General features: G+C 49.6%; 1 protein-coding gene across 1 annotated transcript in view; it reads left to right on the top strand.

The window, feature by feature from the left end:
* CALCR (calcitonin receptor) overlaps positions 1–18,942 on the top strand; it is a 653,324-nt gene extending 634,382 nt beyond the window's left edge. The window contains exon 13 of the mRNA XM_068238473.1: positions 17,204–18,942. Within this exon, the coding sequence (XP_068094574.1) occupies positions 17,204–17,425 (222 nt within the window). The 3' untranslated portion in view covers positions 17,426–18,942. The remainder of the gene's footprint in view (positions 1–17,203) is intronic.
* The last annotated feature ends 872 nt before the right edge of the window (positions 18,943–19,814 follow it).

Genomic DNA, 19,814 nt, shown 5'->3' with positions numbered 1-19,814 from the left:
ATTTCAGAGACAGGAGAAATAGAGGTCATTCTATTCCCTGTATTGACAGCGGCATTTCCGGTAACAAATAAACGGTGCGTCTGAAAGTTCCACTGCTGGGACACGATATGTGCAGGACTGTCACCCCCGCATATAAATGTGTCTGTATGGTGATTGCCACCGGGTATCACACAATCTGCTGGGACATGATATGTGCATGAGGTGCAGGACTGTCACCCCCACATATAAATGTGTCTGTATGGTGATTGCCACCAGGTAACGCATAATCTGCTGGGACAGGATATGTGCAGGAGGTGCAGGACTGTCACCCCCACATATAAATGTGTCTGTATGGTGATTGCCACCAGGTAACACATAATCTGCTGGGACGCGGTATGTGCAGGAGGTGCAGGACTGTCACCCCCACATATAAATGTGTCTGTATGGTGATTGCCACCGGGTAACGCATAATCTGCTGGGACATGATATGTGCAGGAGGTGCAGGACTGTCACCCCCACATATAAATGTGTCTGTATGGTGATTGCCACCAGGTAACGCACAATCTGCTGGGACATGATATGTGCAGGAGGTGCAGGACTGTCACCCCCGCATATAAATCTGTCTGTATGGTGATTGCCACGGGTAACGCATAATCTGCTGGGACATGATATGTGCAGGAGGTGCAGCACTGTCCCCCCCACATATAAATGTGTCTGTATGGTGATTGCCACCAGGTAACGCATAATCTGCTGGGACATGATATGTGCAGGAGGTGCAGGACTGTCACCCCCACATATAAATGTGTCTGTATGGTGATTGCCACGGGTAACGCACAATCTGCTGGGACACGATATGTGCAGGAGGTGCAGGACTGTCCCCCCCACATATAAATGTGTCTGTATGGTGATTGCCACGGGTAACGCATATACTGCTGGGACATGATATGTGCAGGAGGTGCAGGACTGTCACCCCCGCATATAAATGTGTCTGTATGGTGATTGCCACGGGTAACACACAATCTGCTGGGACACGGTATGTGCAGGAGGTGCAGGACTGTCACCCCCACATATAAATGTGTCTGTATGGTGATTGCCACGGGTAACGCACAATCTGCTGGGACATGATATGTGCAGGAGGTGCAGGACTGTCCCCCCCACATATAAATGTGTCTGTATGGTGATTGCCACCAGGTAACGCACAATCTGCTGGGACATGATATGTGCAGGAGGTGCAGGACTGTCACCCCCACATATAAATGTGTCTGTATGGTGATTGCCACCAGGTAACGCACAATCTGCTGGGACATGATATGTGCAGGAGGTGCAGGACTGTCACCCCCACATATAAATGTGTCTGTATGGTGATTTGCACGGGTAACACACAATCTGCTGGGACACGATATGTGCAGGAGGTGCAGGACTGTCACCCCCGCATATAAATGTGTCTGTATGGTGATTGCCACGGGTAACGCACAATCTGCTGGGACATGATATGTGCAGGAGGTGCAGGACTGTCACCCCCACATATAAATGTGTCTGTATGGTGATTGCCACGGGTAACACATAATCTGCTGGGACATGATATGTGCAGGAGGTGCAGGACTGTCACCCCCACATATAAATGTGTCTGTATGGTGATTGCCACCAGGTAACACATAATCTGCTGGGACATGATATGTGCAGGAGGTGCAGGACTGTCACCCCCACATATAAATGTGTCTGTATGGTGATTGCCACGGGTAACACACAATCTGCTGGGACACGGTATGTGCAGGAGGTGCAGGACTGTCACCCCCACATATAAATGTGTCTGTATGGTGATTGCCACGGGTAACACATAATCTGCTGGGACATGATATGTGCAGGAGGTGCAGGACTGTCACCCCCACATATAAATGTGTCTGTATGGTGATTGCCACGGGTAACACACAATCTGCTGGGACATGATATGTGCAGGAGGTGCAGGACTGTCACCCCCACATATAAATCTGTCTGTATGGTGATTGCCACCGGGTATCACACAATCTGCTGGGACATGATATGTGCAGGAGGTGCAGGACTGTCACCCCCACATATAAATGTGTCTGTATGGTGATTGCCACGGGTAACACACAATCTGCTGGGACATGATATGTGCAGGAGGTGCAGGACTGTCACCCCCGCATATAAATGTGTCTGTATGGTGATTGCCACGGGTAACACACAATCTGCTGGGACATGATATGTGCAGGAGGTGCAGGACTGTCACCCCCACATATAAATGTGTCTGTATGGTGATTGCCACCAGGTAACACATAATCTGCTGGGACATGATATGTGCAGGAGGTGCAGGACTGTCACCCCCACATATAAATGTGTCTGTATGGTGATTGCCACGGGTAACGCATAATCTGCTGGGACATGATATGTGCAGGAGGTGCAGGACTGTCACCCCCACATATAAATGTGTCTGTATGGTGATTGCCACCAGGTAACGCACAATCTGCTGGGACATGATATGTGCAGGAGGTGCAGGACTGTCACCCCCACATATAAATGTGTCTGTATGGTGATTGCCACCAGGTAACACACAATCTGCTGGGACATGATATGTGCAGGAGGTGCAGGACTGTCACCCCCGCATATAAATGTGTCTGTATGGTGATTGCCACCAGGTAACGCACAATCTGCTGGGACATGATATGTGCAGGAGGTGCAGGACTGTCACCCCCACATATAAATGTGTCTGTATGGTGATTGCCACGGGTAACACACAATCTGCTGGGACACGATATGTGCAGGAGGTGCAGGACTGTCCCCCCACATATAAATGTGTCTGTATGGTGATTGCCACGGGTAACGCATATACTGCTGGGACATGATATGTGCAGGAGGTGCAGGACTGTCACCCCCACATATAAATGTGTCTGTATGGTGATTGCCACGGGTAACACATAATCTGCTGGGACATGATATGTGCAGGAGGTGCAGGACTGTCACCCCCACATATAAATGTGTCTGTATGGTGATTGCCACCAGGTAACGCATAATCTGCTGGGACATGATATGTGCAGGAGGTGCAGGACTGTCCCCCCCACATATAAATGTGTCTGTATGGTGATTGCCACCAGGTAACGCACAATCTGCTGGGACATGATATGTGCAGGAGGTGCAGGACTGTCACCCCCACATATAAATGTGTCTGTATGGTGATTGCCACCAGGTAACACACAATCTGCTGGGACATGATATGTGCAGGAGGTGCAGGACTGTCACCCCCACATATAAATGTGTCTGTATGGTGATTGCCACCAGGTAACACACAATCTGCTGGGACATGATATGTGCAGGAGGTGCAGGACTGTCCCCCCGCATATAAATGTGTCTGTATGGTGATTGCCACCAGGTAACACACAATCTGCTGGGACACGATATGTGCAGGAGGTGCAGGACTGTCACCCCCACATATAAATGTGTCTGTATGGTGATTGCCACGGGTAACACACAATCTGCTGGGACATGATATGTGCAGGAGGTGCAGGACTGTCACCCCCACATATAAATGTGTCTGTATGGTGATTGCCACCAGGTAACGCACAATCTGCTGGGACATGATATGTGCAGGAGGTGCAGGACTGTCATCCCCACATATAAATCTGTCTGTATGGTGATTGCCACCGGGTATCACACAATCTGCTGGGACATGATATGTGCAGGAGGTGCAGGACTGTCCCCCCCACATATAAATGTGTCTGTATGGTGATTGCCACCAGGTAACACATAATCTGCTGGGACATGATATGTGCAGGAGGTGCAGGACTGTCACCCCCACATATAAATGTGTCTGTATGGTGATTGCCACCAGGTAACACACAATCTGCTGAGACACGATATGTGCAGGAGGTGCAGGACTGTCACCCCCACATATAAATGTGTCTGTATGCTGATTGCCACCAGGTAACACACAATCTGCTGGGACACGATATGTGCAGGAGGTGCAGGACTGTCACCCCCGCATATAAATGTGTCTGTATGGTGATTGCCACCAGGTAACGCATAATCTGCTGGGACATGATATGTGCAGGAGGTGCAGGACTGTCACCTCCGCATATAAATGTGTCTGTATGGTGATTGCCACCAGGTAACGCACAATCTGCTGGGACACGATATGTGCAGGAGGTGCAGCACTGTCACCTCCGCATATAAATGTGTCTGTATGGTGATTGCCACCAGGTAACACACAATCTGCTGAGACATGATATGTGCAGGAGGTGCAGGACTGTCACCCCCGCATATAAATGTGTCTGTATGGTGATTGCCACGGGTAACGCATAATCTGCTGGGACATGATATGTGCAGGAGGTGCAGGACTGTCACCCCCACATATAAATGTGTCTGTATGGTGATTGCCACCAGGTAACACACAATCTGCTGGGACATGATATGTGCAGGAGGTGCAGGACTGTCACCCCCGGATATAAATGTGTCTGTATGGTGATTGCCACCAGGTAACACACAATCTGCTGGGACAGGATATGTGCAGGAGGTGCAGGACTGTCACCCCCACATATAAATGTGTCTGTATGGTGATTGCCACGGGTAACACACAATCTGCTGGGACATGATATGTGCAGGAGGTGCAGGACTGTCACCCCCGCATATAAATGTGTCTGTATGGTGATTGCCACGGGTAACACACAATCTGCTGGGACATGATATGTGCAGGAGGTGCAGGACTGTCACCCCCGCATATAAATGTGTCTGTATGGTGATTGCCACGGGTAACGCACAATCTGCTGGGACATGATATGTGCAGGAGGTGCAGGACTGTCACCCCCACATATAAATGTGTCTGTATGGTGATTGCCACGGGTAACACATAATCTGCTGGGACATGATATGTGCAGGAGGTGCAGGACTGTCACCCCCGCATATAAATGTGTCTGTATGGTGATTGCCACCGGGTATCACACAATCTGCTGGGACATGATATGTGCAGGAGGTGCAGGACTGTCACCCCTGCATATAAATGTGTCTGTATGGTGATTGCCATGGGTAACGCATAATCTGCTGGGACACGATATGTGCAGGATGTGCAGGACTGTCACCCCGCATATAAATGTGTCTGTATGGTGATTGCCACGGGTAACACACAATCTGCTGGGACATGATATGTGCAGGAGGTGCAGGACTGTCACCCCCACATATAAATGTGTCTGTATGGTGATTGCCACGGGTAACGCATAATCTGCTGGGACACGATATGTGCAGGAGGTGCAGGACTGTCACCCCCACATATAAATGTGTCTGTATGGTGATTGCCACCAGGTAACACACAATCTGCTGGGACATGATATGTGCAGGAGGTGCAGGACTGTCACCCCCACATATAAATGTGTCTGTATGGTGATTGCCACCAGGTAACACACAATCTGCTGGGACATGATATGTGCAGGAGGTGCAGGACTGTCACCCCCACATATAAATGTGTCTGTATGGTGATTGCCACGGGTAACACACAATCTGCTGGGACACGATATGTGCAGGAGGTGCAGGACTGTCACCCCCACATATAAATGTGTCTGTATGGTGATTGCCACCAGGTAACACACAATCTGCTGGGACATGATATGTGCAGGAGGTGCAGGACTGTCACCCCCACATATAAATGTGTCTGTATGGTGATTGCCACGGGTAACGCACAATCTGCTGGGACACGATATGTGCAGGAGGTGCAGGACTGTCACCCCCACATATAAATGTGTCTGTATGGTGATTGCCACCAGGTAACGCACAATCTGCTGAGACACGGTATGTGCAGGAGGTGCAGGACTGTCACCCCCACATATAAATGTGTCTGTATGGTGATTGCCACGGGTAACGCATAATCTGCTGGGACATGATATGTGCAGGAGGTGCAGGACTGTCACCCCCACATATAAATGTGTCTGTATGGTGATTGCCACGGGTAACGCACAATCTGCTGAGACACGGTATGTGCAGGAGGTGCAGGACTGTCACCCCCACATATAAATGTGTCTGTATGGTGATTGCCACGGGTAACGCATAATCTGCTGGGACACGATATGTGCAGGAGGTGCAGGACTGTCACCCCCACATATAAATGTGTCTGTATGGTGATTGCCACGGGTAACGCATAATCTGCTGGGACATGATATGTGCAGGAGGTGCAGGACTGTCACCCCCACATATAAATGTGTCTGTATGGTGATTGCCACCAGGTAACGCACAATCTGCTGGGACAGGATATGTGCAGGAGGTGCAGGACTGTCACCCCCACATATAAATGTGTCTGTATGGTGATTGCCACCAGGTAACACATAATCTGCTGGGACACGGTATGTGCAGGAGGTGCAGGACTGTCACCCCCACATATAAATGTGTCTGTATGGTGATTGCCACGGGTAACGCATAATCTGCTGGGACATGATATGTGCAGGAGGTGCAGGACTGTCCCCCCCACATATAAATGTGTCTGTATGGTGATTGCCACCAGGTAACACACAATCTGCTGGGACACGATATGTGCAGGAGGTGCAGGACTGTCCCCCCCACATATAAATGTGTCTGTATGGTGATTGCCACGGTTAACGCATAATCTGCTGGGACATGATATGTGCAGGAGGTGCAGGACTGTCACCCCCGCATATAAATGTGTCTGTATGGTGATTGCCACGGGTAACACACAATCTGCTGGGACATGATATGTGCAGGAGGTGCAGGACTGTCACCCCCGCATATAAATGTGTCTGTATGGTGATTGCCACCAGGTAACACATAATCTGCTGGGACAGGATATGTGCAGGAGGTGCAGGACTGTCACCCCCACATATAAATGTGTCTGTATGGTGATTGCCACGGGTAACGCATATACTGCTGGGACACGGTATGTGCAGGAGGTGCAGGACTGTCACCCCGCATATAAATGTGTCTGTATGGTGATTGCCACCAGGTAACACACAATCTGCTGAGACATGATATGTGCAGGAGGTGCAGGAGTGTCACCCCCGCATATAAATGTGTCTGTATGGTGATTGCCACCAGGTAACGCACAATCTGCTGGGACATGATATGTGCAGGAGGTGCAGGACTGTCACCCCCGCATATAAATGTGTCTGTATGGTGATTGCCACGGGTAACACACAATCTGCTGGGACACGATATGTGCAGGAGGTGCAGGACTGTCACCCCCACATATAAATGTGTCTGTATGGTGATTGCCACGGGTAACACACAATCTGCTGAGACACGATATGTGCAGGAGGTGCAGGACTGTCACCCCCACATATAAATGTGTCTGTATGGTGATTGCCACGGGTAACACACAATCTGCTGGGACATGATATGTGCAGGAGGTGCAGGACTGTCCCCCCCGCATATAAATGTGTCTGTATGGTGATTGCCACCAGGTAACACACAATCTGCTGAGACATGATATGTGCAGGAGGTGCAGGACTGTCACCCCCACATATAAATGTGTCTGTATGGTGATTGCCACGGGTAACACACAATCTGTTGGGACACGATATGTGCAGGAGGTGCAGGACTGTCACCCCCACATATAAATGTGTCTGTATGGTGATTGCCACCAGGTAACGCACAATCTGCTGGGACACGATATGTGCAGGAGGTGCAGCACTGTCACCTCCGCATATAAATGTGTCTGTATGGTGATTGCCACGGGTAACGCATAATCTGCTGGGACAGGATATGTGCAGGAGGTGCAGGACTGTCACCCCCACATATAAATGTGTCTGTATGGTGATTGCCACCAGGTAACACACAATCTGCTGGGACACGATATGTGCAGGAGGTGCAGGACTGTCACCCCCGCATATAAATGTGTCTGTATGGTGATTGCCACCAGGTAACGCATAATCTGCTGGGACATGATATGTGCAGGACTGTCACCTCCGCATATAAATGTGTCTGTATGGTGATTGCCACCAGGTAACGCACAATCTGCTGGGACACGATATGTGCAGGAGGTGCAGCACTGTCACCTCCGCATATAAATGTGTCTGTATGGTGATTGCCACCAGGTAACACACAATCTGCTGAGACATGATATGTGCAGGAGGTGCAGGACTGTCACCCCCGCATATAAATGTGTCTGTATGGTGATTGCCACCAGGTAACACACAATCTGCTGGGACATGATATGTGCAGGAGGTGCAGGACTGTCACCCCCACATATAAATGTGTCTGTATGGTGATTGCCACGGGTAACGCATAATCTGCTGGGACATGATATGTGCAGGAGGTGCAGGACTGTCACCCCCACATATAAATGTGTCTGTATGGTGATTGCCACCAGGTAACACACAATCTGCTGGGACATGATATGTGCAGGAGGTGCAGGACTGTCACCCCCGGATATAAATGTGTCTGTATGGTGATTGCCACCAGGTAACACACAATCTGCTGGGACAGGATATGTGCAGGAGGTGCAGGACTGTCACCCCCACATATAAATGTGTCTGTATGGTGATTGCCACCAGGTAACACATAATCTGCTGGGACATGATATGTGCAGGAGGTGCAGGACTGTCACCCCCACATATAAATGTGTCTGTATGGTGATTGCCACGGGTAACACACAATCTGCTGGGACATGATATGTGCAGGAGGTGCAGGACTGTCACCCCCGCATATAAATGTGTCTGTATGGTGATTGCCACCAGGTAACGCATAATCTGCTGGGACATGATATGTGCAGGAGGTGCAGGACTGTCACCCCCGGATATAAATGTGTCTGTATGGTGATTGCCACCAGGTAACACACAATCTGCTGGGACAGGATATGTGCAGGAGGTGCAGGACTGTCACCCCCACATATAAATGTGTCTGTATGGTGATTGCCACCAGGTAACACACAATCTGCTGGGACATGATATGTGCAGGAGGTGCAGGACTGTCACCCCCGCATATAAATGTGTCTGTATGGTGATTGCCACGGGTAACACACAATCTGCTGGGACATGATATGTGCAGGAGGTTCAGGACTGTCACCCCCGCATATAAATGTGTCTGTATGGTGATTGCCACGGGTAACACACAATCTGCTGGGACATGATATGTGCAGGAGGTGCAGGACTGTCACCCCCGCATATAAATGTGTCTGTATGGTGATTGCCACGGGTAACGCACAATCTGCTGGGACATGATATGTGCAGGAGGTGCAGGACTGTCACCCCCACATATAAATGTGTCTGTATGGTGATTGCCACGGGTAACACATAATCTGCTGGGACATGATATGTGCAGGAGGTGCAGGACTGTCACCCCCGCATATAAATGTGTCTGTATGGTGATTGCCACGGGTAACACACAATCTGCTGGGACATGATATGTGCAGGAGGTGCAGGACTGTCACCCCTGCATATAAATGTGTCTGTATGGTGATTGCCACGGGTAACGCATAATCTGCTGGGACACGATATGTGCAGGATGTGCAGGACTGTCACCCCGCATATAAATGTGTCTGTATGGTGATTGCCACGGGTAACACACAATCTGCTGGGACATGATATGTGCAGGAGGTGCAGGACTGTCACCCCCACATATAAATGTGTCTGTATGGTGATTGCCACGGGTAACGCATAATCTGCTGGGACACGATATGTGCAGGAGGTGCAGGACTGTCACCCCCGCATATAAATGTGTCTGTATGGTGATTGCCACGGGTAACACATAATCTGCTGGGACATGATATGTGCAGGAGGTGCAGGACTGTCCCCCCCGCATATAAATGTGTCTGTATGGTGATTGCCACCAGGTAACACATAATCTGCTGGGACACGGTATGTGCAGGAGGTGCAGGACTGTCACCCCCACATATAAATGTGTCTGTATGGTGATTGCCACCAGGTAACGCACAATCTGCTGGGACATGATATGTGCAGGAGGTGCAGGACTGTCACCCCCACATATAAATGTGTCTGTATGGTGATTGCCACCAGGTAACGCACAATCTGCTGGGACATGATATGTGCAGGAGGTGCAGGACTGTCACCCCCGGATATAAATGTGTCTGTATGGTGATTGCCACCAGGTAACACACAATCTGCTGGGACATGATATGTGCAGGAGGTGCAGGACTGTCACCCCCACATATAAATGTGTCTGTATGGTGATTGCCACCAGATAACGCACAATCTGCTGGGACATGATATGTGCAGGAGGTGCAGGACTGTCACCCCCGGATATAAATGTGTCTGTATGGTGATTGCCACCAGGTAACACACAATCTGCTGGGACATGATATGTGCAGGAGGTGCAGGACTGTCACCCCCACATATAAATGTGTCTGTATGGTGATTGCCACCAGGTAACACACAATCTGCTGGGACATGATATGTGCAGGAGGTGCAGGACTGTCACCCCCACATATAAATGTGTCTGTATGGTGATTGCCACGGGTAACACACAATCTGCTGGGACACGATATGTGCAGGAGGTGCAGGACTGTCACCCCCACATATAAATGTGTCTGTATGGTGATTGCCACCAGGTAACACACAATCTGCTGGGACATGATATGTGCAGGAGGTGCAGGACTGTCACCCCCACATATAAATGTGTCTGTATGGTGATTGCCACCAGGTAACGCACAATCTGCTGAGACACGGTATGTGCAGGAGGTGCAGGACTGTCACCCCCACATATAAATGTGTCTGTATGGTGATTGCCACGGGTAACGCATAATCTGCTGGGACATGATATGTGCAGGAGGTGCAGGACTGTCACCCCCACATATAAATGTGTCTGTATGGTGATTGCCACGGGTAACGCATAATCTGCTGGGACACGATATGTGCAGGAGGTGCAGGACTGTCACCCCCACATATAAATGTGTCTGTATGGTGATTGCCACCAGGTAACACACAATCTGCTGGGACATGATATGTGCAGGAGGTGCAGGACTGTCCCCCCCGCATATAAATGTGTCTGTATGGTGATTGCCACCAGGTAACGCACAATCTGCTGGGACATGATATGTGCAGGAGGTGCAGGACTGTCACCCCCACATATAAATGTGTCTGTATGGTGATTGCCACGGGTAACGCATAATCTGCTGGGACATGATATGTGCAGGAGGTGCAGGACTGTCACCCCCACATATAAATGTGTCTGTATGGTGATTGCCACCAGGTAACGCACAATCTGCTGGGACACGATATGTGCAGGAGGTGCAGGACTGTCACCCCCACATATAAATGTGTCTGTATGGTGATTGCCACCAGGTAACACATAATCTGCTGGGACACGGTATGTGCAGGAGGTGCAGGACTGTCACCCCCACATATAAATGTGTCTGTATGGTGATTGCCACGGGTAACGCATAATCTGCTGGGACATGATATGTGCAGGAGGTGCAGGACTGTCCCCCCCACATATAAATGTGTCTGTATGGTGATTGCCACCAGGTAACACACAATCTGCTGGGACACGATATGTGCAGGAGGTGCAGGACTGTCCCCCCCACATATAAATGTGTCTGTATGGTGATTGCCACGGGTAACGCATAATCTGCTGGGACATGATATGTGCAGGAGGTGCAGGACTGTCACCCCCGCATATAAATGTGTCTGTATGGTGATTGCCACGGGTAACACACAATCTGCTGGGACATGATATGTGCAGGAGGTGCAGGACTGTCACCCCCACATATAAATGTGTCTGTATGGTGATTGCCACGGGTAACGCATATACTGCTGGGACACGGTATGTGCAGGAGGTGCAGGACTGTCACCCCGCATATAAATGTGTCTGTATGGTGATTGCCACCAGGTAACACACAATCTGCTGAGACATGATATGTGCAGGAGGTGCAGGAGTGTCACCCCCGCATATAAATGTGTCTGTATGGTGATTGCCACCAGGTAACGCATAATCTGCTGGGACACGATATGTGCAGGAGGTGCAGGACTGTCACCCCCACATATAAATGTGTCTGTATGGTGATTGCCACCAGGTAACGCATAATCTGCTGGGACAGGATATGTGCAGGAGGTGCAGGACTGTCACCCCCGCATATAAATGTGTCTGTATGGTGATTGCCACGGGTAACACACAATCTGCTGGGACACGATATGTGCAGGAGGTGCAGGACTGTCACCCCCACATATAAATGTGTCTGTATGGTGATTGCCACGGGTAACACACAATCTGCTGAGACACGATATGTGCAGGAGGTGCAGGACTGTCACCCCCACATATAAATGTGTCTGTATGGTGATTGCCACGGGTAACACACAATCTGCTGGGACATGATATGTGCAGGAGGTGCAGGACTGTCCCCCCCGCATATAAATGTGTCTGTATGGTGATTGCCACCAGGTAACACACAATCTGCTGAGACATGATATGTGCAGGAGGTGCAGGACTGTCACCCCCACATATAAATGTGTCTGTATGGTGATTGCCACGGGTAACACACAATCTGTTGGGACACGATATGTGCAGGAGGTGCAGGACTGTCACCCCCACATATAAATGTGTCTGTATGGTGATTGCCACCAGGTAACGCACAATCTGCTGGGACACGATATGTGCAGGAGGTGCAGGACTGTCACCCCCGCATATAAATGTGTCTGTATGGTGATTGCCACCAGGTAACGCATAATCTGCTGGGACATGATATGTGCAGGAGGTGCAGGACTGTCACCCCCACATATAAATGTGTCTGTATGGTGATTGCCACGGGTAACGCATAATCTGCTGGGACAGGATATGTGCAGGAGGTGCAGGACTGTCACCCCCACATATAAATGTGTCTGTATGGTGATTGCCACCAGGTAACACACAATCTGCTGGGACATGATATGTGCAGGAGGTGCAGGACTGTCACCCCCACATATAAATGTGTCTGTATGGTGATTGCCACGGGTAACGCATAATCTGCTGGGACATGATATGTGCAGGAGGTGCAGGACTGTCACCCCCGCATATAAATGTGTCTGTATGGTGATTGCCACGGGTAACGCATAATCTGCTGGGACATGATATGTGCAGGAGGTGCAGGACTGTCACCCCCACATATAAATGTGTCTGTATGGTGATTGCCACGGGTAACGCATAATCTGCTGAGACATGATATGTGCAGGAGGTGCAGGACTGTCACCCCCGCATATAAATGTGTCTGTATGGTGATTGCCACGGGTAACGCATAATCTGCTGAGACATGATATGTGCAGGAGGTGCAGGACTGTCACCCCCACATATAAATGTGTCTGTATGGTGATTGCCACCAGGTAACGCACAATCTGCTGGGACACGGTATGTGCAGGAGGTGCAGGACTGTCACCCCCACATATAAATGTGTCTGTATGGTGATTGCCACCAGGTAACGCATAATCTGCTGGGACATGATATGTGCAGGAGGTGCAGGACTGTCCCCCCCACATATAAATGTGTCTGTATGGTGATTGCCACGGGTAACACACAATCTGCTGGGACATGATATGTGCAGGAGGTGCAGGACTGTCACCCCCACATATAAATGTGTCTGTATGGTGATTGCCACGGGTAACACACAATCTGCTGGGACATGATATGTGCAGGAGGTGCAGGACTGTCACCCCCGCATATAAATGTGTCTGTATGGTGATTGCCACCAGGTAACACACAATCTGCTGGGACATGATATGTGCAGGAGGTGCAGGACTGTCACCCCCACATATAAATGTGTCTGTATGGTGATTTGCACGGGTAACGCATAATCTGCTGGGACAGGATATGTGCAGGAGGTGCAGGACTGTCACCCCCACATATAAATGTGTCTGTATGGTGATTGCCACCAGGTAACACACAATCTGCTGGGACAGGATATGTGCAGGAGGTGCAGGACTGTCACCCCCACATATAAATGTGTCTGTATGGTGATTGCCACCAGGTAACACACAATCTGCTGGGACATGATATGTGCAGGAGGTGCAGGACTGTCACCCCCGCATATAAATCTGTCTGTATGGTGATTGCCACCAGGTAACGCACAATCTGCTGGGACATGATATGTGCAGGAGGTGCAGGACTGTCACCCCCGCATATAAATCTGTCTGTATGGTGATTGCCACCAGGTAACGCACAATCTGCTGGGACATGATATGTGCAGGAGGTGCAGGACTGTCACCCCCACATATAAATGTGTCTGTATGGTGATTGCCACCAGGTAACACACAATCTGCTGGGACATGATATGTGCAGGAGGTGCAGGACTGTCACCCCCACATATAAATGTGTCTGTATGGTGATTGCCACGGGTAACGCATATACTGCTGGGACATGATATGTGCAGGAGGTGCAGGACTGTCACCCCCACATATAAATGTGTCTGTATGGTGATTGCCACCAGGTAACGCATAATCTGCTGGGACACGATATGTGCAGGAGGTGCAGGACTGTCACCCCCACATATAAATGTGTCTGTATGGTGATTGCCACCAGGTAACACCCAATCTGCTGGGACAGGATATGTGCAGGAGGTGCAGGACTGTCACCCCCACATATAAATGTGTCTGTATGGTGATTGCCACCAGGTAACACACAATCTGCTGGGACATGATATGTGCAGGAGGTGCAGGACTGTCACCCCCGCATATAAATCTGTCTGTATGGTGATTGCCACCAGGTAACGCACAATCTGCTGGGACATGATATGTGCAGGAGGTGCAGGACTGTCACCCCCACATATAAATGTGTCTGTATGGTGATTGCCACCAGGTAACACACAATCTGCTGGGACATGATATGTGCAGGAGGTGCAGGACTGTCACCCCCACATATAAATGTGTCTGTATGGTGATTGCCACGGGTAACGCATATACTGCTGGGACATGATATGTGCAGGAGGTGCAGGACTGTCACCCCCACATATAAATGTGTCTGTATGGTGATTGCCACCAGGTAACGCATATACTGCTGGGACACGATATGTGCAGGAGGTGCAGGACTGTCACCCCCACATATAAATGTGTCTGTATGGTGATTGCCACGGGTAACACATAATCTGCTGGGACATGATATGTGCAGGAGGTGCAGCACTGTCACCCCCGCATATAAATGTGTCTGTATGGTGATTGCCACGGGTAACGCATATACTGCTGGGACATGATATGTGCAGGAGGTGCAGGACTGTCACCCCCGCATATAAATGTGTCTGTATGGTGATTGCCACCAGGTAACGCACAATCTGCTGGCTGCTTTATATCTGCACTATCCCAGCTTGTAATTAATATGAATAAGCAGAGACTTTGTGATGTATTAATCAGTATTCAGGGTGTGCGGAGAATCTTCTGGCCTTCTGACATTCTTGGGAGAGCTGATGAATGTTACGGAGTCCCCCAGAGGGGCAATTAACAGCTGCAGGGCCCGGGGCAGAATCTATAATATGTCTCTTCAGTACCCCCAGACCATGTATGGGCAGATCAACCAAGAGACAGATCTCTCTAATCCAATCTGATCCAAGAGAGATCTGTTCCCTGCCCAGCCACCACAGGACGATTGCCGAGAGATTTCCGCATTATATGTCTGGGGAATAGGCCTTGTGATGCTGCCTCCATCGCCTTGCTGCCCCCCTAATGTGAATGTGCCCCCGCCCGTGCGTGCGTTTAATACTTTGCCTGTCCGCTGTCTCCCGCAGTGGTCCCCATTCATCTTCTGCACTGCGGACGGGCTTCCGACGTAGAGCACATGACGCATGTGTGACATCACCGCATGTTTTCTGGAAGCCCAGCAGCAATGCGGACGATGCATGGGGCCGCGGCGGGAGACAGCGGACAGGTAAAGTATTAAATACAGCGCACCCAATCGACCACGCATGTCTCTTCAATACATTCAACCAATTTCAGGCCGACATTGATTGAATTGTTGATCGGACATACTTGCGGACACACCTATTTACATCCGATTCGATAATCATTATTGAACCAGATGCTCAATCGGCTGCCACATTGACTGATGTATGGACGCCTTTATTGTATAAGAAGCCCTGATTTATCGATGTGACGACCCCGGCATGATGCACCCCCTAAATGTATAGAAAGAGACATTCCTGGACCCCACACCGGGAAAACCCATATGTTGGCAACCACGTGGGGCGTGTGTATGTACAGAGGGCGGAGCCGGCGGCGGACACAGACAGGAAATGTGTAGTGCACTGGGCACTGAGGGGGGCGTGTGTATGTACAGAGGGCGGAGCCTGGAGCCAGCGGCGGACACAGACAGGAAATGTGTAGTGCACTGGGCACTGAGGGGGGCTCATTTGATAGTGGGGGGGGGCAGCGTAGGGCTGGCGAGGCACATGCTTGTTTCTGGTGTCATTCAGACACAACTGCAGCCAAAGAGATCAGCAGTAGTGATGCTCAACTCCGTATTCGGATGAAATACAGATAGTTGCTATCCGGATTCCATCCCGTTAAATCAAATCACCTGTGCGGGCGGTGCAGGGGGCGGGGTCAATCTTACCTATCTGACGTCTTCTTAGGTCCGTCCCTCGCCGCCTCCCATGATTTGGTCCAAGGAGGGAGTGTTTGTACTCACGTGACGTGAATTGAGCATCACTGATCAGCAGGGCTGCCAGGCAACTGGTATTGCTTAAAAAGGAAATAAATATGGCAGCCCTCTCACTTCAGTTGTCATTTAATCTGCTTCTTTCCCCTTCCCCTTCTTTCCTCCGCCCTCTCGTCCCCTCCCCTTCGTCCCTTTACTTCCTTTTCCCTGCTTTCCTCCACCCCCTCTTCCTTTCACCTTCTTTCCTCAACCCCCTCTTCCCTGCTTTCCTCCGCCCTCTCTTCCCCTCTCCTTCTTCCCTCTACTTCCTCTTCCCTTCTTCCCTCTACTTCCTCTCCTTCTTCCCTCTACTTCCTCTCCTTCTTCCCTCTAGTTCCTCTTCCCTTCTTTCCTCCACCCCCTCTTCTTTGCTTTCCTCCGCCCTCATTTCCCCTCTCCTTCTTCCCTCTACTTCCTCTTCCCTTCTTTCCTCCACCCCCTCTTCCCCTTCCTCTCTTTACTCCACTTCCTCTTCCTTTCCCCTTCTTTGCTTTCTGTCCCCCCACCATCCCTTTCTATTTCCCCAGTATAAGGGGAGCTATGCTGCAGTTGGATAGGGACTTGTATTTATGAAATTGTCAAAATGTGATTGCAGCATTGTCTTGTCTGTAGGTTATCTTGTGTCTAATGTAGATTTAATGTAGATTTTAATCTTCTGACTCTTTCATCCAAGGTACAAGGTGCACTGAAGCGTCAGTGGATGCAATATAAAACTCAGTGGGGTCAAAGACGTCGAGAACATTGTTCCATGCGTTCCACGTCCTACACTGCCACGTCCATCACCGAGGTCCCCATATACTTGTATCCTCATGACTCTAACAGCGAACAATTAAACGGCAAATATGGGGATGACTCTGAAATCACTGCACTTAACTCTGGGGATACCTACGCCTGAAGTTGAACCCCGACAAGGCAATGCTTGGTTGCTCTACAATCTTTGTTCTGATCCTTCATGGAATTTAAGCCTTCAACACAATTGTCAATAAGATGACTTCTTCTTTGGTCCTGCTTCACCAAGAGTTCTCTGGAATTGATCGAATTAGTGTGGCTTTGAGGAACTACATATGATTAATGTGATGTCCGCTGCCAGTCCAGAAGATATGAAACTTCTGCATCTGAGAGATGTCCAGAGATACTTCAGTGTAGTAGCTGGCTAGTTTTTCTGAAGCCAGAATCATGGAGAAGGGACACGGTAGAAAGTGCTGTTCTTCCAACAGCAAAGCGTTATCACGCGAGAAAGGACTTGGAGCATATCGAGTGCTAACGTATGACTCTGTGTGTTTTATTACAAGACCCTGTCGGTTTTATTACATACTCTATTGCCATAATCTGCAGACCCTTATTGCAAAAAACCAATAGCACAATTTTGATCTAGTAGATAGTGGTGCTTTACGCTGCTGGTTTCTGCTCCAGACCTTCAGCTTTTTAGCTACATTAATGCTGTGAGGCTGGGGAGCCCATTTCTGTAGATACTGTTTTGGTAAATACCATCCCTTCACATGTTCTATCCCTTCACATGCTCTATCCCTTCACATGCTCTTGAAGTATATACATTGTCCAGGGGGGATGCTCATTGGCTCAGTGCCCTGTCTATGTCATCACAGCTTGAGGAGATAGGAATCGAAGATCTCAAGGTCACAAGATACACTCAGACCTCCCAGAGATATAGAGAGAAATACTATGGTTGGGGGAACAGTAGATGTAAGCTATCATCAGGAGTACCACCATGCTTTACTGTAGAAATGAAGTCTGTGGGGGAGCCACGCATCCACTACGTGGCCTAGGTCTAGAATCCCACCAGTCAGGTCCATTTCTTGGTCATGTAGAGCTGGACGGATATTCTCAGCCCCCCTCCACATAGTAACTGCTGGTAAAGAGACCTCATCTCATCTACACAGCCCAGCAGGTGATGGGAGAGGAACTGGGCAGTGATCATTGCCGAGCTCCATGCATCACAGCAACACCTCCTACTGGTAGCTTCTCTCAGGCTCTACAATGTTCTGCTACCAACAAGAGGTGAGTATAGCCCTGTTAGGACCCTTTTACACCTACTGTATATTCCTGCGTATAAGACTACTTTTTAACCCTTGAAAATCTTCTGAAAAGTTGGGGGTCGTCTTATATGCCGGGTGATACACCCTATCCTGTTACCGTCTCTCAGATCTCCCTGCTGAGGGAGCGCAATCTATTCTTCCATACCGCTCTGATAAACAGGTAGACAAGGAGAGCTGACCAGTCTACTTCAGGAGAGTTGACCAATGCAACAAGTTAATTGACTATATACTGTTATATACCGGGTAACACATACAGTACAGCACCAGTATATGATTTTTTTCTTTTTATTTTCATTTGGTTTGCGTTGGAAGAGGGGTAGTCTTATACGGCGAGTATATCTCAAACTCTATATGTAAACTGGAAAAGTTGGGGGGTCGTCTTATACGCCGGAATATACAGTAATCAGTTGCTCTCAGTTAAAACGGAAAGAAAACTGATTTTCAAAGTAATGCCCATGTTTTCCTATGGCACCTTTCACACTTAATGCGTTTTAACTGAAATCTTCTTCCCAGTACACGGCTATGGAAAAAACACGTACCAACGCACACTAACGCACACTAACGCAGACCAACTGATTAAGTGTAAACGGGCCTAACTCTCCCACCAGCTGTGAGTCAGAATGTGAGAGTGACAGCAGTCATTGTGGTTTGTATGGGAGAGAACGATCCCAGGGATCGTCACACTCTCTATAGACTTCCGGACTGAGTGCACCCTCCAGGTAGATGACTGCACCCTGTACCCCGACCCTAGGATCAGCTTAAAGGGTAAGAAGGTTGAGTTAGTAGTGTGAGTGGGGTCTGGAGGAGGGGCTGAATAATGTGAGTGGGGTCTGGAGGAGAGGCTGTATAATGTTGGTGGGGTCTGGAGGAGGGGCTGTATAATGTTGGTGGGGTCTGGAGGAGGGGCTGAATAATGTGAGTGGGGTGTGGAGGAGGGGCTGTATAATGTTAGTGGGGTCTGGAGGAGGGGCTGAATAATGTGAGTGGGGTCTGGAGGAAGGGCTGTATAATGTTGGTGGGGTCTGGAGGAGGGGCTGAATAATGTGAGTGGGGTCTGGAGGATGGGCTGTATAATGTTGGTGGGGTCTGGAGGAGGGGCTGAATAATGTGAGTGGGGTGTGGAGGAGAGGCTGAATAATGTGAGTGTGAATAATGTGAGTGGGGTCTGGAGGATGGGCTGAATAATGTGAGTAGGGTCTGGAGGAAGGGCTGTATAATGTTGGTGGGGTC

The sequence above is a fragment of the Hyperolius riggenbachi genome, chromosome 5, assembly GCF_040937935.1.
Source record: "Hyperolius riggenbachi isolate aHypRig1 chromosome 5, aHypRig1.pri, whole genome shotgun sequence".
NCBI lineage: Eukaryota > Metazoa > Chordata > Amphibia > Anura > Hyperoliidae > Hyperolius > Hyperolius riggenbachi.
Note: the sequence above shows the minus strand (reverse complement) of the source record. Positions and strands in the feature narration are given on the sequence as shown.